Source organism: Falco punctatus (assembly GCF_963210335.1).
Source record: "Falco punctatus genome assembly, chromosome: Z".
In the NCBI taxonomy this organism is placed as follows: domain Eukaryota; kingdom Metazoa; phylum Chordata; class Aves; order Falconiformes; family Falconidae; genus Falco; species Falco punctatus.
This window is the reverse complement of record NC_137586.1, coordinates 13,134,682-13,161,413: the sequence shown is the minus strand read 5'-3', so window position 1 is coordinate 13,161,413 and position 26,732 is coordinate 13,134,682. Positions and strand designations below refer to the sequence as shown.

Genomic DNA, 26,732 nt, shown 5'->3' with positions numbered 1-26,732 from the left:
ATTTCAGCCGTTACACTTTTGGTCCTGGCCAGAACAGAGGAATTGCAGAGAAGACCATATTCCAAGTAATAAATCTAAACATTCTGAAACTTGAAGAAAAAAAGGTGAATAAAGTTGAAGCCAAAGATTCAGGTTAGATCTTGTTTAATCCAAACCAGGATATCCACCCCTGACAAAGTGTTGACCACGGTTATTTTTTGGCACTGTGTCTGTTCTCTCCCCACACTGCTTTCTTGGAAGTCACTGTGCTCTGGCTCTTCAATTAGAGACGGATAATTGATACATTGCAGACTGGAAAAAGCTTATCACGCTGCATTATTTGTTCCACCACCAGAGACCTATCACCACTGTGAAATCTATTTCAGCAAGTTTGAGAGAGACTTGGATAAACCACCTGGTGATCACATCTGGGACTGTTGACTGTCTGATCCAGGCAGTTTGTCACAGACCCTTGAAAATAGCATTGATGGAGTGAAGGGGTCTTGTGTCTCAAGTGCATATTTTGGAGCGAGGATTTGCGCAGACAAGCTGGCAGAGGCTGTGCTGCGTTTTGGAGGATCACCCAGACTGCAGCCCAAATTTCTGCCCATTTCTGATCCTTCCATTTAGGGGGATCCCTTAGTTTAGGCATATGGGGGGTGGGAAAGATGTTTTTTAGGCTCTAAAAAGTGGAGGGGTGAGGCAGCAGTGGCAGCCAGGGCTGCTGGACCACATCACCCCAGGGTACCTCCCTGGGAAAACTGTGAGGGGTTGATCAGGATTTCCCGATTGATGGAAAATTCCAAGTTAGGAAGGATCCAGACTCTTCTGGAGACTCATCTGCTTTGAGTAAGGGCAGAAGCCATGCAAGGAGCTGGATCTGCCCCACTCTTCTCCCCGACAGCTAGCGATAGCTTCCTATAACCAGTGAGGAAAACACCTACAAAACTTACCTCACTGCTATTTACCCCTGGGAACTGGTGCAGCTGCAAACTGCACATAGCTTGGGTGTCACAAAACAAACTGCCCAAAGCACTCACTGCACCATCATCATCTGCAGAGCTCAGTGGTGATGGGTTGCAGGAGAAGAAAATATTTAACCATGGAGCAGATGTTGCACAGGCTATGACTGTGAGCCCTTTTTGGGTGTGTAACACTTGGAAAGCCCCATGAGTGTGCCTCCCCCTTGGTGGCCCATCTCTGGAGGCTCCCTTAGGGAGGAGGGTGGTGGCTTTTGCCTGAATCCCTATTACTGACCAAGAAACAAGGAGCAGGTCACACTTCAAGGATGTGCCGAAGTTGTTCCTGTGGGTTTGCAGTGGTCAGCATGAAGGTGGGAAAAGGCTTCCAAGCCATGCTGAGGTCTGAGGGCTCTGTCTGTGGCTGTTCCAGCCACAAGCCAAAGGGCAGCACAGTGCCGGGCATTTGCATTGGCAATGGAGAGAGGAGGCTTCGTCCCCGTGTTGCTGCAGAGGTGGTGGAAGTGCCAGCCAGATCGAGGGAGTGGGCAGCTCAGCAAGAGCAGGGCTGGGGACCATATGCAGGAACTAAGAGCCAGAGAGCTACAGCGGGCCGGGAAATTGGCAGTGGCTGGTGCATGGTGGTGGCACAGTGCTGGGTGGCCTTCGTCCCTTCAGCTGTGGCCTGTCTCTCTCAGTGTGGCTCAGTGGAGTTCGCCTGTGAAATAGCAGCTGCAGACCATCTCTGTGTCTGGTATGGAGGAGTTATCACTGCAAAACTGCAAACAGGATTATTTCTAAGTGAAGGAACTGTAAACGTTTAAATACAGGTACAAGCCTGCCTGGGTCACAGCAGGCTTTTTTTTTTTTTTTTTTTTTTTTTTTTTTTTTTAATTTTAATCATTTTGGTTTGTTGCCCCTTGAAACAGTGGCCTGCAGTTTTACGTAATAACCTCACTAATAACCCACTTTCCCAATGTCAATATGAATAACACAGCAGTAAGAATCCCTTTTCTCACAGGGCAGAGTTTTTGTTTGCAGAGAGGTGGGAAACAGCTTTGACCCAGCAGTTGTTGCATTTTAGCTGATATCTTGTTATCTGACAGAAACAAATCCATGTGCTTCAGTTCATCTTAAAATGCTGATTACCAGATAAAGGCATATCCTGCTGCCAGAGACCAACAGGGGAACAGTAATTATGGCTGTGCTGGATGCTGGAGCTCAGCTGGCAAAGGCTGGAAGGGTGATACTGGGTGTGCAAACACACAGCCAAGAGGTAGGGAGGGGGATCAGATTTTTATTCTCTCTGTCAGCACTCCTGCAACTAAAAGCAAAACCAAACCTCTTAGGTCTGTCCTTTTCTCATCTTCAAATCAGTGGGATCTGTTCTTCTCAGCACGAAGCATTTTCAGTCTTTTGTTCCAGTACATAGTTGATGACACTGCTATTTTGATATCCTATTATTTTAGATTCAGCTCACACGTTTTGATAGGTGTATTTGACCATTCGAACATCAAGAATGGAGAATCAGAATCGGTTCCTCCATTGTTTTTTACTTCTAAGTCCAAAATTTCTGCCTGTAGGTGGTGATTTTGTGGGTCAGCTGTTCCTTGCTGAGGCACAGAGGAGAAAAATGGACAGCAAAGATTTCTGCAGATGGGATTCTGTTCAAAAGATTGGTAATAAAAGAGCAAAGTCTAAACTCTATAATTAATTTGGACCAAAAAATGTGTTTAACGTCAAACCACCAGAGCGGTGATGGCTAGGAACCAGGTGGACTCTATTAGAAAGTGAGGAAGGGAGTCTTTCTTCTTTCTGATGGCTGCCAGGAAACATGCTTGTTTCAGCTTTTGCGTGAAATGATAGATGGGGGTTTTGAAGCCAAAATCTCTTTGGTTCTGCTCCTCCTCCCTTTGGGACATGGGTGCTGTGGATGTTCATTACTCACGTTAGAAACATTTGCCACAGGAAGCTCCTGGAACCGAGTTTGGAAAGCCATGAAAGCCCTAAAGGCAGCTGAAAACATCAGTGCTATCCCAGCACTTGCTGAATTGAATTATTAAGTGCCAAGATAAATTAATGTTTGTCTCTGAGTCATTCCCAATTTTACAAAGTCCAGGGTTTTCAAACTCCCTTGCTACCAAGAAAATCCTCTCTACTTGAAAAAGAAACGCCATCTTGGTGGTAGCACCTTCCAAAATCTGGAACTGTGTTTTCAGAAGTCCTGCTTTGCTCTCTGGTAAATTCCATTCCATCTCTCCTTGCCCAGTGAAATACCTGGAATATTTGCTTTTATTTATAAACAAGATTTTCAGGATTTCAGGATTTCAGGATTTATAAACAGGATTTCATAAAGCATAGGCTAAAAAGCCTGTTCTGTGAGGTTATTTAGTTTATTGATATTTATATATTGAAATAAAGCTCAAGAGTTAATCTATGAAGTGTTATCCAATGATCTTGAACATCTGGATTGGGGGTCCAAGATTTCACACAAATTGCATTAAGATTCTTGCCATTAGAGCTTCAAAATAAGGGAGATAAATACAACAAAATCATGAAGCAAGGAGGCACAGCTCTGTCTGGCAGGCCTGTGGGCTGAGATAACCAAGAGCCACCACTGTTCCTGGGGCTGGAACAACTGGGGTGCTGCAGGCAGCAGGTCGTGTTTGTCCTCAGGAGGAACACTGAGCCCACAGCAGCTGAGTCTCTGCTCCTACACCACGCTTGGCCAGTGGAGAAGGAGAAACAGGGAAGACCTGCCCTTGCCTGCCTTCACTCCCAGTAGCCCCGGGCACTGCCCCTGTGCTGGCCCAGCCCAGCCCCCACATGTCCGTGGGGGCTGGCACTGCCTTTCTGGGGGAACGGTGCAGCCCCACGCTCCTCCCTGTGGGCTGTTAAATGGGGAATTACTGAGGCAAGTGGCTGGGTATGGGCCAACACTTGTGCCACCAGCAGATGTACCCCAACTGAGCACCGATCACCCCTCTCCACTGCACCTCCAGCCAGTGCCTCCTTGCACGATGTGACTTGCCCTGATGTCTCCCATGGATCTGAATGCAAACCAGAATGCTTTCTCACCACCGTTCAGCAGCCATCAGCTGTGCATCCCTCCCAGCACCTACAAAGTAACAGCCTTCACATCACAGATCTCTCTCTAGGCCCATATTCCATTTAGACAGGAGACCCACAGCCTCTTTCAAAAGCCATGCTGCTTGAGCCTTATTCCCCTTGCCTAGGGTCAAACCCAGGATTTCCTATGACTTCACAAAGATTAAGATGAGGCTTAATCTCTTCACACGCTCCATACCTCACCCCCACCTCAGTAATATGCCAGGGAGCGAAGAGACGTGATGGATGCCCCTTGCAGCTGCAATGAATAAAGCTGGGGTGTTTTAGCAGGTGTAAGTAATTTCCCTTGCTTAGCAGTGCCTGCGGTGTTAGGCTTTGCTGCCGCAGCATGCTGGTATACTGAAGGCTTTTTACGTTACAAATAACTTAGCACCTCATTTCACTGGTGGGTCTTGACCTTCCAGTTGGTCATATCCTGGTTTGTTCCCAGGATGTCTTTTGGAGTCTACTCTTTACGTCCTCAAAATTAAGCCTGGGTGATATCTGTGGATTGTTAGTTTCAGAGATGACCTTCTGGATGGATGGAACGTTCACCACCATACCAACAGGCTCCTGGTGCTCCCAATTCCATCACATCCCATCCTCGGACATGCAACCTTAGCCTTGTGCTCTAAAAACATACCCTGCACCACAACCCTCACATATCATCAGGCAACTGAACAGGAAGGAAAAATAAACAAACAAACAAAATAATAAATTGGGATAATTTAGGGCCACAGGGCACCCCAGAGGTCGCAGGGAAGCCCCAGCCCAATGCTAAGCAGCGTGGTCAGCACTGAACAACTTCAGTATGAGACAGTCCATCACACTGCAGGGCCAGGGATTGTTCCCTGGGACCCCTGCCCCCTGTACTGTTGTAGCTATGTACTGGTGTAGCATTTCTCACAGGCCAAGGAGCTACTTGCTCCTGGGAAGGTTGGGCATGTGTGTGGATGTGTATGCATTTGCAGAGCTGCACTCTGCAGTTGTGGCTTTCTAGAGGATACTGGTGGGTGGTTCAAAAAATATAGTAAGGATATTATTATACATATATAATTGTATTCTTTTAGTCTGAAATAAGCCCCTGGTAAATTTATATTTACTTGGCAGTGAAGATGTAAAACTTGGTTTGGCAGTTACATTTAGGAAAACACTAGGAACTCCAGGGAAAAAATACTGCCTGGCTGAGTAGGCTGAAGTGATGCTGAGAAATGGAGCTCTGTGAATCTGAATTCAACCCAGTTTTTCAGAGCTGCTTACCCAGTCTCCTTCCACCGTTGGCCAACTGACAGAAACTCAATATTTTTCTTTTAGTGAATGAAAACCATAGTCAGAAACAGCCATTGGGTCAGGATCATATGCAAAAGCTCCTCTTGTGCTTTTGTTTCCTAATTGCTCTTGGAAGGATTTTTCGGACTGGGCTGACGCAGTTGTGTGTATGAATTTCCTGGCAAATAAGGAAGGTGACTGTGTCCAAAAGACATTTAAGAGTGTGAATTCACAGGCTTTCCATGTCTAATCAAGAAGCGTAAGCCATTAGCCACATGTTCTCCATTTCCATCACATTTTTTCACACTTAAACAAAAACATGCCAAAGAAAAGGTGCTACATTTTTTAATGCCCCCAAATAGGAACCACGGGAGTCCGTTAAATGCTGTGGTCATTTCCAGCATACAAATCAATTTTCCTTGTGGTGGTGAAGTGGTGAATAATGCCTGGTTTGTTTAAAGGAGCATGACTGATTTTGGATGAAGGATCCTGTCACTTTGGCATTTTTAGTTTTATTTATTGCACACAACCGTATAAAACCTGGTACTGGTCTCAGTGCCAGGCTTACTAGTGGAAAAGCTGAAAGGACCACATAACTCCTGGTGCAGCAAAGAGGTTCTCCTCCTGCAAGGCATTTGCTGAAGTCCTGAAAAATTTTGAATAACATGGCAGAGAAGGATTTCATCAGCTGGCACCTTCTGGCTTTATTTTTTCTTCCATTTTGCCTGTGTCAAGAAGAATACATGGAGGTGAGCAGAAGATCTTATAAACCAGTGGCCAAAGTATTGCAAAGTCACCACCAGACTGGCCATAAAGGTTCCAGAAGCAGGGAAATATTGAAACAGCGGAGTCAACTTATAGAGTGGACTGCTGATAATAGCACTTCTGCAGACCAAAAAGTCCTGAGACCAGAGGTAGATGATGTAGAACTGACTACCTCAGACAGAGTCCAGGTACTCTGAATTAATCTTCTAAAGATATCTTTAAAGCTAATGAGATATTTTATTTTTTTGCTAAGATTATTAGTGATTTATTGATGAAATAATTTTTATTACAGCTGTGTATTGGTCTGTATCCTGCTGGGTTGCTTTATAGGATCTTTTAATGAGCTGGTAGAACCAGCAGTGGTTGGGGTCACTGGTTTCAACATAAACAGAAGCCCCTTATTTTGCTGAAACTGTGAACTTGTACAATCATATGTTCTGGTCTTTAGTCTCTTAATTATGTCAAGGTATTCCTTATTTAATACATTAAAGTTTTAGAAGTTTTAGATTCTGTAAACTCATCTGGATGTGAAGGAAAAGTACAGAATTTCTAGAGGTATTTGGAAAGATTCAGTTATCAGAGGATAACTTTACTTGAAATTTTTTTATATAAAGTATATTTTTTGAGCTTGAGACAATGGAATTCTGAGTGTTCAAAGTAGATTTAATAATATATGTTAACTTGACAGTTTCAGAGAAAAAAGACTCATAATGAAACTCTAAATCATCTGTAGTATCTGTGTTTTAAGCTGTGAATGTCATGGCATTTCAGGTATTACAGTCATTAGCTCACAGCAAAGGGAAAATAGCATTATTTGGTTATACATAAAATATTGCAGTTGAAATCTAAAAGGAAAAATCTAAGGGCAGAAGATGAAGCTTTTTCTAGCACTATGCAAACCAAAATTCCACTCAAATTCAGTTTTTGTTGATGGATGTTTTTTAGAAACAATAAGAACATGAGTGTTTTGTTCCTATTGCTGATACAAATGTTTGAGTCCTGTATAGTTCACCTTTTGTCATTTGTTATTTGAAACTCTTTCAGATCAAACTATGATATTTTGAATTCCAAAAATCATGGACATGCAGATAAGTGTTGAATAATAACCTGCTTCATGATAAGCAGAAAAGAGATCTGATTTTAATTCTATCTTAGGCTTGAAGAACTGAAACACATCCAAGTATGGCAATAGGTTTAATGCACCACTATATTTCCTGTGTTTAAATTTTATAGATCTTTGCATTTCATATTTCTTGGGCAAGAGTTGTATGTTCCTCCAGTGGACACAGCAAAATAGATATTTAACTGTAGATATGTTAAATTGCACTTGCACTATATAAACAGTGTAACCCACGAGGTACATAGTCCAATGAGCCACGTAGTGTGTGTGTAACTCTTTACTGCGGAGAGAACTGTGCAGCTGCATACTACAGACCATGTATTACTGGTACTTAAAAAAGATTCCCCTTTAACTCAACATAATTTCAGATAATGCAGCTCTTAATATGAAATCACAACAGAAAGTGTCACTGTTTTTGGTGTGCATGTGTCTCTCAGAGAGTTTAATGCAACACTTTTGGAGTCCTCTGCTGGGCAAAAAGGCTGTGAGATTAAAACTGAGACTGGCAAGTCTGAGCACAACTGATGGCAGCCATTTACCTGCCAGACCCTCTCTAAGAAGCAATCTTTGCTGGGGAAATGATGCAATTTTTGCCTGACTGAAATGAAATGGAGCACTAGGAGATGCATGACAGGGATAATCCATCACAGAGTGGCTGACGCAATAGGTATTTTCCATTGCCAAGACTCCAGGAATTTCCAGGTAGAGGAGGAAGAAAGGTGGCACCAACATGTTTCAATTCATGGGAAACATCTCTTTTCCCCTTGAGCTATCTGAAAACTGTTTCATACCTAAGTCCCTGCTTTCTTGATTATCTTGGCTCCGGCTAGAGAATTTCACTCTCTTGCTAGTGTTTTAATGGTCCCGTTCCCTGTTGTGGAATAGAGACAACATCATTCGCCTTCGCTGCAGTAGGTACAAGGTCAATTTCCAGGCTTCTGGTAACTTACATAAAACACAATGTGCATTTCTCAAGCACAAAAAATCTTAGTGACTGGGGACAGTTACACCAGACACATTCTTCCTTTTCAGGTTGCTCTTTGAAAACTTTCAGGTACCCCTCAACCTACTGGCGTGTTACCTTGAAACTTGGCAATCTGGGTTTGTTTAATTCTTTGCAAGGGAAGGGGTATGAGGGCCTTAGTGCCCACAGAGACATGCTATTTTGCATTCAGAATGGAAGCCAAGAACAGTGGATGTACATTACTTGTCCTCTATATTTTCTTAGACAATATAATGGACACTCATAAAATTAACCATGAAGTGAGAAAAGGGCTGGGTCTCCAACTATGATTCCTTCACAGCTGTAAGTTAAAGGAATTTTATAGACCATTGGTTGCCTACAACTGCCTCCTACATACTAAGTCATATGAAATTGTGTGAATAGCCTCAGGAATATTTCCAGTTTCCTATCTGTATTACGATATCAATGTGGCAGATGCATTTCTCAAGCTTCTAAATCATATTCATGTCCTGAAAGCAATGCCAAAAATTCATTGCATACTAAAATTTATGTGTTAATGTCTACATAGGCAAGTAGGTTGTAATTAAACTCTGTCCCATTTGAGTGTATTTTTGCTTTAGGAACGGGTTTTTCCTTTAAATGTACTCTTCATGAAGTTCTCTGGTTTTAGAGATTAAAAGACTGTCTTGAATATTTATTGTTCTTGGCAGCTGACTGTGAACATTTTTTTCCTCCTAGTCAAAGGATTAGTAAAGATAAGTCAATACTACTTTATGACTCGTGTGAGTAGTTATTTTGAAGTCAGTGGAACTGTTCTCATACAACCAAGTTGGCAGGACTTGCCTCACTTCACACATAATAACCTGCTGAGCTTTTTGGGAGGTAATGCCAAATAGCATTTGGTTATGACCAACACTAGTAGCTATTTTATGATAATGTAGCTGGTTAGCGAATAACATCGTTCAGGATTGCAGTGTTGGGTCAAAAAGACAAATCATACCTGCACAAAGAGAGTCTCACATGTAGTCCAGTTTGCTGGATTCATGCTGTCACTTACCTACAAGTCCACAATTCTAAGTTTTTGGATGTTTCAAGGCTAATATGACTTACTTGCTCTTTGCAGTTATGTATATAGTTTGTCTTCACATTTAACATGGATATGAAGCACTATCAAAAAGGAGCTGGAGATTTTAACCTTAGTGCAATGCTCAACATCAGCATTTCAGGTGGTGAAAAATGCTTGAGCAATTCCAGTCTTGTATTTGGCTCCCCTTCAAGGACTGAAAATGAGCTGAAAGCAGGGCTACTCTTCTCTCATATTAGGAAGCTTTAAACAGCATGTCTGGTGATTGTCAGTTACGTTTTTCCTAACAGCTAGGAGAGATAAAGCAGCAAGAAAGATACATACAGGTTCTCCAGGAACAGGCAGTCCAACAAGCAGAACTAATTTTTCTCATGAAGTACAGACTTTATCCAGAAATAAGGTAAAAATCATAGTATTGACCAAACCCCATAAATATGAGGTCCTTCTGCCCATTGACAAGTCCTAACATTTCCATAACTCTCTGAATGTGAAGCATATTTGTTGAGCTGTCAGGTCAGTCTTTATTCCCATGGTAGCTCCACCTTCGGTGGTTCCAGCTGTAAAGGACATGTTTCCATCCTATCGGAGGAGTTGCAGTATTTCAGTGGCATGAAAGGTGTTTTCTGAATCCGCAAACATAAACACCCAAGCCTCTTGAAATTAATGAATTCTGAGTGTGCTTGGTATTGTCCAAAACATGGGCAGAAAGTTTTAGTGTTTCAGATCAAGCCAGCTGATGACCTTGAGGGCAGGAATGCAGTACATCTGCATGGTTCATTTGGCAGCTGCCATCCCACCAGAGGCTCGATTGCTGCCGTTAAACCAGTAGGTCTGCATTAGGCAAGTAATTTGAGGATGATAAAGATGAGTGGAAACAAAGACAAAGAAGATAAATAGTAGAATGATTAGAGAAAAGTAGTAGTTGGGTTGGTGTAACTATTCCCCCCCCATCCCCGACAATTTAAGAACTGCAGACCTGCACCTCAGGGTAATAGCAAAGAATTGTAGGGGGAAAAGAAACAAAGAGGGAGAAATGAGAAGGAGGTAGAGTAATAAAATCAAACCCTGGACCTCTACCTCAGCTGACCCATCAGAAGATTTGTGACTGCTAAACCATCCCAAGAGCCTAGTTATGAAGTCAAGCCAGGACTGAATGAGATACCACTAGTATAAATAAAATAATACAGAAAAGTACTGCAACTAAACTATTATCAGACTATTTTTACAGTAGCTGAGCTGTGTGTAATAAACCTTTTAGTTTATTTAAGCTTCTATATTAGTTTCAGCATATAAATTGGTTTTCCTAGTTGTACACACTCAACTACAAACACTCAAATGCCCCTAGTACCAGGTGTTGTGATCAGTTCAATTTTTTGTCATGTATCTTGGCACTTGTTTTAAGTTATCCCAACTTAGTAGCCTGTAAACATACAAGTCTGGAGCCATGAACAGGAATATGCTGCACAGACATTTTTTAATATCTCCTTCAGGTGGTTCAGCGCAGTTTTCATTACTTTTAGTGGAGGGTAGTTCATTGCTGAAGGTCAAATGAAGTCCCTTGTGTCCTACCATTTGTTGTACATAGGCTTGTTTGTCAACACAGGTCAACTGAAATACGAGATCAAAAAAAAGCCGGATAGGAACCTAACTGAAATATTCATTTAACTTTCATTACTTGGTATTATTTTATTTTCAAAACCCTCATTATCTGATGGGACAAGCTGCTTTTTAATATTCATATAGTTCTTAGAACACTGGAAGAGCTACTCCCTTAAATTTTGCAAAAATAACATCTTCAGGGATGACCCAAGTATGGGAGATTTCAGCTCAGATAAGAAGTGTTTTGAAAACTTATGAAATATGTAACAGAGAATATATAATGAAGACCCCATAATCAACATGTATATGATTGATGCCCTCCATGAATGAGATACTTAAAGCTTATTTTTGTGCACTTAGCCCCCACAAACCGGACCACAGAATCCAGACTGCAGTTCCTGCTGCCGTGGTGACTTTGGAGTTCGACTCTACCAAGGGCCCCCAGGACCTCCTGGGCCCCCTGGGATGCCAGGTGAGGATGAAGTTTAATTCATTTTTTCATCAGTCTAATTACAGGCTATTCTATGAAATATCTGAGATTGGTCCAGACATCAGTATTTGGTGACAGGTTCAGCAAAAAGTTTTTCTATAATTTCTGGGCAGACAGAGATTTTCAGTTAGACTCTAATGTCTTTTCCAGTGAAAACCCATTTGTTATTAAAATTCAGCTTTCAGAAATTTATATGGAAAGTAACCTTATTACATTTCTAGGGCAAATTGGTCTATCTTCTTAAAGCAGCATGAAGCTTCCATTAAAGTTGGAAGAACTTGCTCCCTGGAGTTGATTACTGCGATCACCTTTGAATATCCAGCTGTGCTACTGTGTAGTGTTTCCAGGAGCTTTTTTCCATCTAGCACACTGCTAGCTGATATTTTACAGAGAAACACATGCTTTTATTCTCTCACAGGAATGTCTTCTTTTCCTTCTTTTTCTTGTCTTCCATAATAAAAAGTACCTTCAACCATCCCCTTACCCCCATTAAAAAGGCAAAGAGAAGAATATGATACATGAGAAAAGGGTATAGTTCAATCTGGTAATTGGTACGGAAAAAGAGGAGCATGTTGGTCTAAATTTGTCACAGCAGCTACCTCCAGGGATTTGGAAATCATCATTACTAAAGTGGACGTATACCTTAAATGAACATGTCACTGACTGACAGATTTGTCTCACCTTCAAAAGCTTACGTCTTCTGTTATCACAACAAAAATGCAATTTCATAATCCTTCTGTGTCACAAAGGTACTGACAGTAACAGACATTACAGACAACCATACACCAAAAAATTTAATGTAGTGATTTTTGGGTGGAAACAGTTGACAGTAACAGTTCAATCTCACTGTTATGAAGTTAAATCTGAGTTTTGAAGTTAAACCTGAATGAAACGTTTCAAGAACTAGTTCAGTTGGAAATATATTGAAATAAATTGTTACTTCGACATATTTTGGAAATTAGGCAAAATAAGGTCATAGGCATATTTGGTACTAGTGTGCTGTGAGCTATTCATGCATCAACGCTTTATAAAAATAGCTATGACCATTACAGAAGTAAGAGAAATCTAACAGTGTGTTCTCTTGTGCAGAAATATTGCATTATGGATTAATAAATTGTTGGCTTCTTAGAAGCAGGACATAGTTTTGTTTTAGACCCACACTTTCAAGGCAGCAGTGGACATACTGGGACACCGCCCAGCCTCAGCTTTGCCCTTTCCTCATGTGAGGATGTGTCTCAGTCACACTGTCTTGTCAGCACAGGATGCCACAAATGTATGGGTGACAGCAACATTCTGCACCTTGGAATCTGTCTGTCTCCTTCATCTGCGGCATTTCATATTGTTGTGCCATAAGAGGAATTACAACAGCTGCTTTTCCCTTGATTGAATCAAAAGTTGCTTGCAGACTTCTGTTCCGAACTGGTAGAGAAGCAATTCTGGCTTTACATGAGGGATCATTCTTGTTATTTTTAAAGAGTTATTGATTTCTTTATGCAAACAAAAAACTGCTTAGTTTCTTCCACCATTTAGCTTCCTTGTTTGAAGTAAACCTTTTTCTCGCTACAGAAATTCTGAAAAATCACTTAATCATTAGATTTGGTCTCAAACACCATTCTTCTTCTGAATTACCAGAGCAACTAGTAACCATAACCAAGGTGACTAATCAGAGAACAAGCAGAGTGGCAAAGAATCTCATTTCAGTTCAGGCAGAAATAGAACAATGATGACACTAATTAATCCCTAAGTAATTAATTGAAAGGTCAGTCTTTTGCTTCAGATGGGCATAATAATTGCTCAGTAATTCTAGCCAACTTTAAAATTTTGTTAGTCACATAGACATTTGCTTAGTAATTTCCTCAGTAAATATCAGGAAGTAAGTAATACTGCAGATGCAGGTATAAGGTTTTATACTGACCCTTTTTACAAGAAGCCACCTCAGAAAAGTTTCATTATAAAAATTTTGTCTTTCTTTAAATCTAGGAACATGCAATCGATCAACCCCTTCAAGCTAACCAGCACCCTGAGAACGCACAGTCTCCCATTTTTGGCACAGATGGGTCATTTGGTTAGTTTAAGGCTACAGCCATTCTTCATTTGTGTAGACATGTTTTAAAGTTAGCAAAATGTTATTCAAAATTATTCAAAATTATCTTATCCTATCCTAATTAACTTAAATTATCAGTATATAAGTTTTTACACAAAAGGAAAATCAAGAGTGCTTATGCAGGCTATCTGGTATGTGTCAGGTCAGTGGCTTTCACTTTCTTTGAGCCACACATCCACTGAGATCTTGTCCTTGCACATCTCCCCAACAATGCGATGACTTCAGACATCAGTCTGTACAGCAACACCCAGTCTGTACAGCAACACCCAGACAGCATGAGGGTTAACTCTGAAACATCAATCTACGTCATCAAAATCTTCACCTTCAGCTTAACCACACAGCTGTTTCTTATCCGTTGCAGCTCAGTCTGGTTTTTATGGTACTGAAAACTCCATGTGTTGCAAACTGGTGGAAAAGGACGCTATCACAATCCTCTGTTAAAATGTATTATATGAAGTTATTTAAGTTAAACAGAAAGTTCTGTTTCCTTTAAGGAAATCATGGAAACAATGGAAATAATGGAGCAACTGGCCAGGAAGGAGCCAAAGGTGAGAAAGGAGACAAAGGAGATATGGGACCGAGGGGTGAGCGTGGCCATCATGGACCCAAAGGCGAAAAGGGTTACCCTGGGATTCCCCCAGAGCTACAGGTACAAAATCTCTGACTTGTGTTGGCTGCAGCAGTTCTCAGGTTATGGTTTTCTTCTCTGAAAAACAGCACCTAACTACTGTGATATACTTAAGAAGAAAATCTGCCTGTAAATTAATACAGTGAAAGACATATGTAGTCTTTGTCATGACTGACAAATGTGCTTTGCCAGATCTTCCTGGAAAAAAAAGACACTGGGGTTTAATCTTTTTTTAGAGTAAAAATCCAGCTGGGAAATGGGCAGGAAGAAAGATACATGGTTCCCTTTTAGGTCAGAGAGCCTGTGTCTGGGTCATTAAAGGACAATAGCAAGGACTATAATTTTTCTATCCAGCTGCAAATACATAACTGCATCTCCTATGGCACATGGAAAGAGTAGAGGAATCACTCAGGCCCATGCTTCTCAGGTCAATCAGGCTTTCTGAGATTCTCAGAAGCATATGTATCCAACTCCTCAAATTATGGGGTCAAAACTTCAGTGCAGACAGAAGTCCTTGGGTTTTGAAAAATACCCCTCAGTAGCTATCTATGGTTTTGTATGTCCAGATACCTTAAATATGTTGAGAAGCATGTAGGTTCTGCCTGTGAATGAACTACCCAAAAGCCAGATCAGCATAAAAACGTGGGTTCAAACCTGAGCTGAAAGGTTCTGCTGAGGGATGGTATGTAGTTGTTTGGGCATAGTCCCACAGCTTTTGCATTAGAGCTTCTTTGTGTCCCAGGAAACTGGAAGATGTCCTTACGAGAGACCTTATATGTGTCTCTCTATATATACCTGCAGTACAGCAGAAATACGGTGTAGTCCTGTTCCTAAGGCAACCAAAAGTAAATGGGACTTGGATAAATGAGACCCTTGGCTGCCATTGCAAAGAAGATGTAAAAGAGTTGTCTACACTGTATGGCGCAGTGTAGCAATGTATGTGCAGTTCATCTGCAACAGCAGGAAGAGTTGACTACCTCTGGGATGTAGCGCAGCTAAGGTGCTAAAGACAAGATTTAAATGCATGGTAAGCCTTTGAGATGTATTGCTCCTAGTCTCCAGCTGCCACTGTGGAAGGGGCTCCTGTAGGGAGCCAGCCCTTTGTGGGGGAATCCTAAAGCACTTCAGGTGGCATCAGAAGTATTTATATGGGCAAGTGATTGCAGCCAGATTCAGCTCCAGAGAGTCTATGTGTGAGGTAAGCATCTATGCTCCCATTATGATTACTGAGGACCTAGAAGAGCAAGTCAGCTTAATCTGACAGTCACTGCTGCTTTTGGGTATATGGGACTTCAGACACCGCATAGCATGTAGATCTCCAGAAACTATAAAGGAGTTTACATCCTCAATCACACGCACACACTTTAATGGAAGTGTCTTAGTCTTGACCTGATTCATACTCCCAAACCAAGCTCACCACTGAAGGGACAAAATGGTATTTAGCAAATACGCGCGAAAAGAAATCCCAGTTTCAAACTCTCTGACCATGTGGAAAACTGAAGTCCTCATCTACTTACAGATCTACACCTTTTAACTGAACAGTACTGTTTCCCAATAACTGTCATTCCTGTATGTTTTATATCCTCATAAAAGTCATGCAAATTAACAGAAAAATCAAGAGCACAACCAATGTCTGCAGTGTGGGAAAATGACTTTGGGTTTCTTTGCATTGTGTATGTTTGAGTTCTCCACCCTGCGTTGCATGAAGATGAGATAATTGCACAGAATAAAATTCACAATGAAAACAGTTTTCAAAATTACCGGACTTATGTAATAAAGCAGATTTTTTTTAGTATTCTTGAAGAACTAACTGGAATTAACATTACAGCTGAATGTCTTAAAAACATATTTGCTGTAATTACATTCCACATAAATCCTTTTGCCATTTTAAAATAAGCTATCAGCAATTTTTTCTTACATAAAGACCATGGTAGTAATTTAAATAAAAACTGAATAACGGCAGAGGATGAACAAAAGAAGTTCATATTGCAATACCTATTTCCAAGTAAATTCTGTCACTGGTTTTAACAGATGTGTTTAAACATTCTTCACACAGTATAGCATATCATTTCTCATTAACATAGTGCTTAGGAATTTTAGAGTGGGGTTAGGTAGAGGAGAAAACACTCTCAAATACACTACTGGTTTAAATACAAGATTATTTTGAAAGACCTCACATGTCCATGTTGATCTGCTACTCCAAAATGAGACCTAGGGTAAAAGGACACTTTTTCCAACTCTTCTGATCAGCCCGAGAAAAGTAGCTTGGGGTCAGAGAGAATGTGAAATGGAATCTAGACAAAAAGCAATAATTCCTTGCAGCTGCTTTCCTTTAACACATGATGAACTTCGATGTGATCCTGGCTGAGAAGCAAGACGTTAACAATTTGCCTTCATAGAAAATGCATCCATGCAGGGACAAGGAAAATCAGCCCAAGCTTTCAGCTCACATCTGGAGCTCCTCAAATTTCTGAGCAGATGGCTAATGATTTGCATTGTTGGACCGCTGCTTGCATTTGATTTTGCCTGTTTTGATTTTTTTCTTGTTTGGATCTGGAATCAAAAGAAGTTTGGTGTGGCTTTTTTTTAATACCAGTATAGCTGGAATCTCATGACAAATGTCGTTTTTGTGAGGGGAAATAAAAACTGCAATTGAACACTTCTCACCAAAGAAGTTGAGGGAGAGATAAAGTGCCAAGTCACTCTGTGACCTTCTGGCAGGCATCCAGGTGCAATTCCATCTGTACCCCCTTTACCAGCAGTGAGCTGGGAGGATACTAGACTCACAGAAGAGACCAACCCCTTCCCTGCCCACCAAGTTGGCAGGGTCATTCCCTGGTGTCTTGCTGAGGGTAATCTGAATTCTCCAGTGTGGGAGGTTTTGCACAGCTTCCTATGAAACATTTTCCCCGGCCAATATATCTCACTGCAAGAAGCGTAACATGAAGCTGAAGCACAGTTTTCACTTTCTCTGTTTCCTCTTCTGGTCTCTGCCACCCTCTGTTGTCATGAATGAGGGTACAGGGCAACTGCTAAGAGACATAAATCACTGAAGGTTGAATCCCAGCAACTGTACTTCTAGACGACCTCTAATAAAAAGGGTTACTGTATCTCTGAAAGTAGTTAGCAAGAAACAGTAATGTATGTGGATTTTACTGAGCTTTATTTATTTCACACATTCTCATAAAAGCAATATCCAGTCTAAACGCATTGGGGAATATATAAAAACAAATTAAATCACTTTTGTTGGAAACACCATCCATTTTAATACCAGTTTTCTGTTGCATCATTCTAGACAGACTTAACAGTAAATAAAAACCCAAATGAAGGTCCTAACCTGCAAACACTTGCCCATACACTTACTTTTACAGTCATGAATAGTCCAATTGAATGCAAGAAGCCTAGTCCTCTTCCAGTTTCATTCAATGGGAGTTTTGTTACTGGAGTTTAATGGCCTTGGAGCAGGCCCTAGAAGAACATCTCTGTCAGTAAAATAAACAGACCACAAATACAAGAAAAAATTCTGTAGCTGATTCTTGTACACATGTGCATTTTGTGAATGACTGCCTGAGTAAGAACTGAACTTTTGCAGGTCGCATTCATGGCTTCCATGGCTACTCACTTCAGCAACCAGAACAGTGGGATCATCTTCAGTAGTGTTGAAACCAACGTTGGGAATTTTTTTGATGTCATGACTGGGAGATTTGGTGCTCCGGTGAATGGTAAGTGTTTGCAAACCAAAAAAATGCAATTCTGGGAGATAGAGATAGAGAGAAGTATGGTCAATAATGATGACAGACTAGTTAACTGCCTTTGCACAAGGCACTGATGAGACTCACTCTGCATAGCTCTTGATACCTACTTTCAGGAAAAATGAAACTGGAAACTGAGCAAGCCAAGAGAGGGATGGCCAGCCAGCGAGACTAGTGCTGGCACAAAGGCAGGAGGAGGTGGCATGGCCAGAGCTGGGGAGGGAGCAGGACCAGCTGCTTTGTGACCTTTAGCCCTTCAGTCACTGCAGTAAGATAACCACGTCCTTGATGTTGCTGCAGCAGCTTCACAGTCGCCTCCTCCACCTCCTGCCTCCAGCCGCTCTCTTCATCTCCATCTTCCCTCATGCCAGTTCAGCTGTGAGCTGGCCTGTAACAGATGGGTGGCTGGAAATGAGGTATTACAGTTTTTTCTGAGTTATTTCTCAGCTGCATCAGTCTCCCATCTTATGCAGCTGTGGTGCAGGAAGAACAGTAGGAGACAGGGGAGTCAGGGCCATAACCACAATCGTGTCGAAGCAAAGCCTGAAACCACCTTCCTTCACTTGGCCTTTCTCACCCTGCCATTCATTTACTCACAGCTATGGGAAAAGGTGTTGAAGTCGGGCCCCCTGAGCTTGCTGTAGCACATCTTACTGACAGAGAGGTGTGTCCTCACAGCTGCTTCCTTTCGAGGTTAACGTATACGTGGATGTCAATAAACTTTGACATTTTTATATGTCATAATTTAATGACTTTGATGCAAACTCCAAGCTCCCATTGCAGGGTCAATGCTACAGACTTCAGGAACCGGGAGCTCGTCTTCCTGCCTGGGGGAGTCTTGTAGAGCTCATGACATGGTTGCACTGACAACATTGTTGGCACCTTTCAGACCAAGAAAGAGCTAAAAAGAAAAAGGGTAATGGTGTGTTGTGCAAGAAGAGAAAGTGTTCACATCGTACGGCCAAGCGAACAGCAGTGAGTGCTGCTAAAACCACTCATGTCCTGCCTGACCTGGGCAATGTGGTGGCTGTTTGACAGCCTCTGTGGCTGAGCCCTGGCTGGCCTGGAGGCTGCCCCTCTAAGAGAGGGCAGGAGCGAGAAGGTAATGAAAAAATGGTGAGAGAGCGGTCACTAGGCTCAGCCTCTGACAAGTTTCCCTTTCAGTGAGAACAAAGGGGTGAGTGGTCCTGCCATGTTCAGATAGAGCCATTTCTCTGGAACAGTACCCCTGCCATATGCAGAATTAAAATTAATCAGATTTTGGCACACTGTAAGTGGAAGCAAAATACTCACTGAACAACTGGAAGGTAATTGTGCCTCAGCTATTACGTTTTCTGAGTAAGAAGCACAGATCTGTAGCATGACTACCTCCCTCTATGAAGCAAACACATTGTATTTGGTAATCTTTTCAGGGGTATATTTCTTCACCTTCAATATGATGAAACATGAAGATGTGGAGGAAGTGTATGTGTACCTGATGCATAATGGTAACACAGTTTTCAGCTTATATAGGTAAGTGAAGAGCCAGGCCATTTTAATGCAAAACACATGTTTGCACAGAGGTAATAGCCTGCTCACATTTCAAGAAACACAAAATTTTTCATTTTTTAAAGAAATTCTACGGGGTAAAATAACCAACAAAGAAAAAGACTGTATTTCACCCTCCTCAACTTGCAAATTTGGGTGATGCTGGCCGCAGATCCTGCACCTAAAATTCAGCATTAAAACAAGTTCCTCAAAACTCAGGGGAAAGGAATTAGCACTGCAAGTCGTGGTTGCAGTCCAGTGCCAATGTGTTGCCATTCTGTTAAGCCATATCTTCATCCTTTTTTTTTTGCCTGTCAGAGAAAGGGCATGTTGAAGTGTTCAGCAACTACTTACAGTCTTGTTAAAGACCGGGGGAGAGCAATTTACTTTAAAGACGGAAAGCATTTCAACTGCAGTAGTAAGGACGAGTTAGAAGCAATGGTCCCCTATTTACTGGCTTTGTCACCGTTAGCACATTTTGAATATAAAGTTTCTATACTCTTCATATTAGCTAGAGGATCATCAAGAACAGGATCCGTTTCGAGTTTATCAACTTCTATAAGAACCAGGTCAAAAAGCTTGTAGCCAGATGGACATTTGGAAAAGATATGTCTTTGAAGAGAATATTATTTCCTTAATATCAACCAGGGGTCTGATGCCAAAACCAAGCTTATCCCCTGAGCCTGAATAAACAGACACAAAAGCTTAGATTGATCACACCAGATTTTAGATACTGAGATGATACCAGGTTCATTTAAGCTGTCAAGGTTTCCTCAACAGCCTGTACCATAAGCACCACCAAAGGTGCTTCATTCCCAACAGATTTTTCCCGCAAAAGGAAAAAGTGTCTTTTTTTTTCCGCCTGAAGCACTGGTATCAGAAAGGGCAACAGGTGGAAGAAGGGAAACCAACACTCAGGCAGAGCCAGAAGGTTAGCCCACTGAACCCATCTGCATTCCAATGAAAGGTGTCAGGATGGAGTGAGCTGCCTGTCTCTGCCCTCTGCTTGTGCTAGGAGCACAGGGGCTCAGCTCACATGAGACTCCTGACCTGGAGGCGTTTAAAGTTAGCTGGTGTGAATCCAAGGAAAAAAGTGTCAGAGGAAATCTGGAGTGTTGTGATGAATGAGCAGTTTTATTTTAAACAACATATTTGTTCATGTGCACTGGAAAAAAATACATAAGTTAAAATTCCAGAATTTCAGAAAGGGAGGAAATGATGCAATAAGGTAAGGTGCAAAATTTGACCAGAAGATCAAATGCAGAAAGATGCCAAAATTTCCTCATAAAGCTGGAAAAGTGTTGGCAAGCCTTTCAAGAAAGTTTTGCTTAGGATAACAATGTGCTTTCTTGGATTCTTTTTGAAAGTTGTTTGCTTGATCATTGTTGAGAAACAAAAAGCTGACTTGTTAAAATATTCATCTTTAGCTATGAATCAAAAGGGAAAGCAGACACGTCAGGGAACAGTGCAGTCCTAAAACTTGCCAAGGGAGATGAAGTTTGGCTGCGAATGGGAAATGGAGCCCTCCATGGGGACCATCAACGCTTCTCCACCTTTGCTGGGTTTCTTCTTTTTGAAACCAAGTAAAAAAAGAAACAGCCTGATAGATGTTTATCTGAGGAAACTTCTTTTTTTGGAACCGGTATTTTTCTCTGGACTGTGGAATAGCGTTACAATAATGAAAAATCAAGAAGGCTTGTTCTGATGCAATGCATTGCTATTTGTGTCTCAGAGGTGAGCTGAATCAATTGGGTAGTTGACACAGATTCACAGATGTATTGTCATCTGGGTTATGTCTAGTGAATTGTTAAATGTTGCTATTGCTCTCTTCTCCAAAGTGAGTGAAAAACAAAGGAAAAGGATTTAAAATAATTTAGAGAGCAGTTTGCACAGTAAAGTGAGTTTTGTCTGTAGATATACTTTAGTCAAGTATATGCCAGGAACTGAACAATTGACTCAAGTTTTTCTGTTCACTTATTCAGTTCTTATTACATGTTCATTTAAGTTTGCATCATGGAAACAGGCCTGAATGAATTATAAGTAGGCTCAGCTGAGACCACATTTAAAGGAAGAAGTTTTTACTGGACTAGGATGAACTTTACAAATAGAAGAAAAAAAAATGTGAAAATAAAGATATCAAAGATTCAGGTTTATTGCATTTCCATCTCAAACCTCTGAAGATGTATCTAGTATCATATTTCATAGATTTTTAGTATGTATTTATGCTCACTCTCTTTCTCTTAAAAAAAAAAGTAGTAGTAATTCTTGCCTTATAGCAGCTTGAAGCTAAAGTAATTTAGCCTACAGTGTGCAGGGGATCAGGCAAGGGAAATTTAATGTTTCTTCTAGCCTTCAAACTGTTTAAACCTGATGTGACTGAATGCAAGGTGTCAAAGCAGAAGCATATACACTGGAGAAGTTGGGATATGTCAACAGCACAAACAGAGAAACACAAGCTTTGTGGAGTTTGGAGCTCTTACAGAAGGACGTACCTTTGAATATTGCATATTTACTTAACAGTGAAGTCGTTGATAAAGTTTTCCTAGCAGCCTTCCAAGAACTAGTATTTCAGGAAAAGACATTGCAGCCTGGCAAAGCAGCAGCTACCCAGTTCAATATTTAACTGGTGAAAGCAAACGCTGTCTGGCTCAGAAGTTCTGGTCACAGTAAATTGGGCCATTCTTCAACATTAATATTTGCCGCCAGCTTTTCAAAATTCGGGTACCTGAAATTCTGTCTTGCTATTTTCTTTTCGTCGGAATCAGCACCAAATATACTAAGACAATACTGAAGTCTGATTGTGTCTTCTGCTCACTCTGGCTCTCCACACACAAGCTAATGAAATATAAATTACATTTTAACACACATTAGGTTTTAACCTGACATTACCTGCCTTTAATGTATAACAAGTAGGTGGGGTTAGGAAAAATTTATTTTATGTTCTTTTATATTTGATACAGACATCAGTAGCGCAACAATAGAGTGAACCAATCAAAATCTGCCCTATGAATTTGTATGTTCTTGTACACGTTCCTAGTGTATGTAAACCACACCTTATGAAAAATGCATGCTGATGCTTGATGATTATGACTTGTGATTTTTTTTAGTTTTTATCTATCAAACACAGAAAATATTAGCTTTAATGAACGGTTGTCCAATGAGTTTTATTGTTTCTTTATGATCTTGGGTCAGGTTTGCACCACTTAAGTTTTCAAAACCTGAGACCACGTTATTTCAATAAATTCTGTAAAATTCTGGCATGCCTTCAAACTAAGACTCACCCACCAGGTAATCAGATAATGTTATTCTTTTGGAATAAGTGCACAAGTTGTGTGAAATATACAACATCACAAGCTAATGTTAACAGTAGGAAAAATCTTGAGAAAAGTATTTCTTGTTGTGTTAGGAATCTTTACTTACTTTGTAAAACATACATTTACCCAATAAAGAGTAATAGTCATAAAACTATACTGCTTTGTTTATACCTATATTTACCAGGGACCTTACCATTTGAAGGCTATGGAGATATATTCTTAATATGTAGTTCCCAAGCATTCATTTTGCTATTGAATAGGAGAAAGCCAGCAAAAAGGGTCAAAATATATTTACTTTATATATGTGTGTGTCTCTCTCTCTCTCTCTCTATATATATATATATACATATACATGAAATTTAAATCCCCAAGGTTTCCTCTGGGGACATTTTTCCTTTATGGCATGGCCATTTTAATCCTTTTCAGCCAGAATAAAGCACTTAGAAACTATGATACATACAATCATTTTAAGCTCCTTTACATTATCTCTTGTGATAACCATGATAAAAAAGAGAGCCAAATGTTGCCATCCTCATTTTATGTTGTTTTCACAAGTTTTGTGAAACTTGGTTTGCTAAGAGTGGAAAGCAACTAAGAATTGCCACAAAAGCTTCTGACAAACAGCAGCATGGTCTCAGTTCCAACGTTAAAGCTGAGAAGTTTTTTACATCGAGGTTGAAAATTCCTAGCTTTTGCATGAAATCTCTGTGGTCTCTTCTCTGCAAAGTTACTGCATGCAATCTCTGCTGAGTGTGTAATACTTTACAAATACATTGTCAACTTACATATTCATTTCAAAGATCCTTCAAAAATATAGCAGCTGATGTAAATTCTCTGTGTGTGTGTGTGTGTGTGTGTGTGTGTGTTCCTGCTCCTCAAAATTATCGTTTTCTATTCAGTAGATCATGTGGAATGTATGGTTTTCCTCAGCAATTTTTATGAAAACTAGTCATCTTCCCATTGCTGCTGATAATGGAAAGCTTCTTGCTTAGTAGATGCTCAAGACAAAGTGTCTACTGTTAAAGACTTTTGTCCTTTTTTATAAAGTAGATGGTATCCTGTAATTTGTTACGAGTGAGAAACTTTCTGGAAACTCAAAAGATGCAGCTTGGAATATACTTAATGGTTTCTTGTCTGCTAAGCTGAGTTTATGTCTCTTTCCTCCGCTCCACGAGCTCTCGGATTTAACCAAAACTTGGCAAGAGCTGCAAGCCCCTGCCTGCCACGAGAGCTGTGGTTTGGTAGGCGATACCCTGCCCCTGTGGTAGGAGCTGGCATCCTAGCAGAAGAAAACACTACCCCACACAGAGACAAGTTGAGTTCTGCTCTGTGTGAAACACCAGCCCCCACTCTTGGTTCCCCCTTGCCCCTGAGACCCATGGACCGCTGTCCTTCCCTGTGATGTCCTTGCAAGGCAGCAGCTCTCATCTCCAGCTGTGTTAGGAGCATTAAGGGCTGCATTTTGCAAAACAGGTCTGTGTGCCACTTGAGAGATGCTGGTCAGACCCCCTTGGCTGAGGGAAAACACAACTTTTGCGTGAAAAAAATGAACTAGAATGAAACCTAATTGACGGAAAATGTCTTAAGTCTGGGTCCCAGTTTCATGCGTGGTGTGTTAAAGAAAGCAGAAAGCAGCTCAGCCTAATTAGAAATCCCGGAGAAAAAGAACTATCTGTGGTTTTAGTTTCAGAGACTAGTACATGGCCTGAGGGTTACTGAGTTGATTCTGAGGAAGCAATTCAGACTGACAACAGTTTGCAGCCTCAGTCCCACCAAAAACCTTGTGAGGCAAAGGGAGAGCTTTAAAGGAACATTTTTCTAAAGGGAAAATAAGGAACACACCCTTCACTCACATCTTTCATCTTCCCCATGAAATTTTGTATTGTGTTTCCTCCATCACACCCTACCTCTTTCTGAAGCAGTTTTTAATAAAAGTGTTCTTTTATTAAAGCTTCTTTCTTCTACATACTTCACATTATCAAAATGATGTTTTGTGCTCAGAACCAAAAAAATCACACTAGGACAAAACATGTAGGGAGTCGCTGAGTGGTGTGTGAAAAGGCCCACAGTTTTTCAAAATTTTTTTTCTATTTTGTAGTTAGTTCTGCTTCAGCAACCTAAGGAAATAAAAACCAATAGTGACCACTTCAAATTTAAAAATCTGAGGCAACAGAAGGAACTGTGCAAAGCAGCGGCCCAAGCTGGGTGTTCTACTTGGATACCAGTAGAGGCAGACACAAACTCTAAAAGCTATCGTCATAAATTAAAAGAACTCAATACGGTGTGCACTTCTTAGTGTGACCAGGTTCCCTTTTACACCAAAGGGCGACAGCTCCTTCAGTCTTTGGGCCAAACCACAGAGTCCTAGTAGGCGTTAGAGGATCTGCAGTGCTCTGTTATATTCATTATCAAATAGTTTCCTTGAGAGAATTATGCAGCACAGGAGTAGCAGCAGAGAACAGCCATACTTCCCAAGCCTCATCCTCTTGCTCTCTGGTTAAACAGCTACATAAAAACCAAAACAGTGCCAAAGTGTATTCTCCAGCCCAGAGTTATTATGTGACTATGTTAATGCTAATTAAACTTTCTCAGCCTCCATAGCAGGGTGTTTGCTTGTGAAGCTGTCTGTTGGGACTAGTCCCTGGCTTGCACTAACTCTCAAGTAGTACCCAAGAAAAGTTGGGGAGATAGCTCCTCGTCATGGGCTAAAGGCATTTGCAGGACCATTCTGCTAACATGGTTGCATAACCCACCCATTTTGGTAACACAACGGTACAATCCAGCAATTCCCAGGCATGGAAAGTCTTCCTGCTGTTTAATTCACTAGTGTGTTTATCATCCCTGACTACCTTGCAGGCTCAACAAGGACGAGTAATAGGCATGGGAAGAGACTGTGCTGGCTTCTCAACATTGCAAATTCCTCCCAATAGGATTGGTGAGGTCACTCTTTTCCACCACTGGATTGATGAAATAAGTACATAGATGTTGGCATGAAGACCAAAGACAACAGTGAGAGAGGTTCAGTATTGTGCATCTGCATTTGAAATGGGGCAGGGCATCCTCCATGAACACACTCACAGAATAACAAAACCCATGTGGTACAAGGTTTTATTAAACAAAGAGACTTCTTGTGTTAACTGGGGAAAAATTGCACAAATGGAGTTTCACCCCTCTGCTTTCCTGAAAACAATCCAGCAGACATAAGAAATTCCACAAAGAGCAGTGTTTTAAAAGATTCACATTGTTACAACACCAAGAATGGAGATGCTAATCTTAAAATCATCTTTGACATCTCAGTTCCTGTTTCCTGTGAACGTGTCTCACAGTATGTTTCTCACATTACCTAGTCACATGCTGCGTCTCTGCCTCGTCCAGCAGCAATTATGTGGTGCTTTCTGAATAAGGCACGGGCCATGTACTGGAATGTGATAGCAAGAGATGAATATAGAACAGCTTTATTTGGTAAATTCATCCAAATGCACCATTAATAAAGCACTGTTACTATAAAAAATAGACCAGATATATAAGAAAGAACAGCAGCATTAAATTCACCACAGCAACCTTCATTTAGCATTTTTTTTCAGTTTCTGAGAGCTTCGTTTTTCAATCTTAGTCTTTGAAATAAAAACTCTCCATGCTCTCACAGCATACTAAAGCTGATGAGAGTCAAGGAAGTCTATAAAGACTGGAACTTCAGTCCAGGAGATAGGAATTCAGAGTTTGTGCCATTCCATCATGTGAAAAGTCCTGGTCTGCAGCTGAAAGGGCTAGATGGAATGTAATTTGTTTCCTCTTCATCTTTCAAAGTAGAAAGCAGCAGAAGTATGATTGTTTTCAATAAAATCTTTCAGATACTGCATCACTTCTGATCAATGCTTTCTTCACTCCAAGGCTACCTGCTTCTCAGAACAGTCCATGTTTTCTTTGTCATATTATCAAAGGCACACAAAATAAAGAACATGAATTAGGTATGCCACAGCTAAGGCGCAAATAAATGGCTTATGGGCAAGCTGATGGAAACAGTTCATAAAAACAAAGGCTTATCAATCCATCACACTAGCAATGCAAGA

At 40.9% G+C, this 26,732-nt stretch overlaps 1 protein-coding gene across 2 annotated transcripts; it reads left to right on the top strand.

Moving 5' to 3' along the window:
- The first annotated feature begins 3,292 nt into the window (after window positions 1–3,292).
- On the top strand, window positions 3,293–23,492 carry C1QTNF3 (C1q and TNF related 3). 2 transcript variants are annotated; one of them, XM_080372602.1, is made up of 6 exons: window positions 3,293–6,064; window positions 11,208–11,319; window positions 13,936–14,090; window positions 17,662–17,791; window positions 19,234–19,333; window positions 20,776–23,492. In XM_080372602.1, the coding sequence occupies exons 1-6, from the start codon at window positions 5,981–5,983 to the stop codon at window positions 20,933–20,935; spliced, it is 741 nt and encodes a 246-aa protein (XP_080228728.1). In that variant the 5' UTR covers window positions 3,293–5,980; the 3' UTR covers window positions 20,936–23,492. The 2 variants fall into 2 exon arrangements, with proteins under 2 accessions (XP_080228728.1, XP_080228727.1); XM_080372601.1 differs by having other exon boundaries at window positions 3,293–6,268.
- Window positions 23,493–26,732: the final 3,240 nt, after the last annotated feature.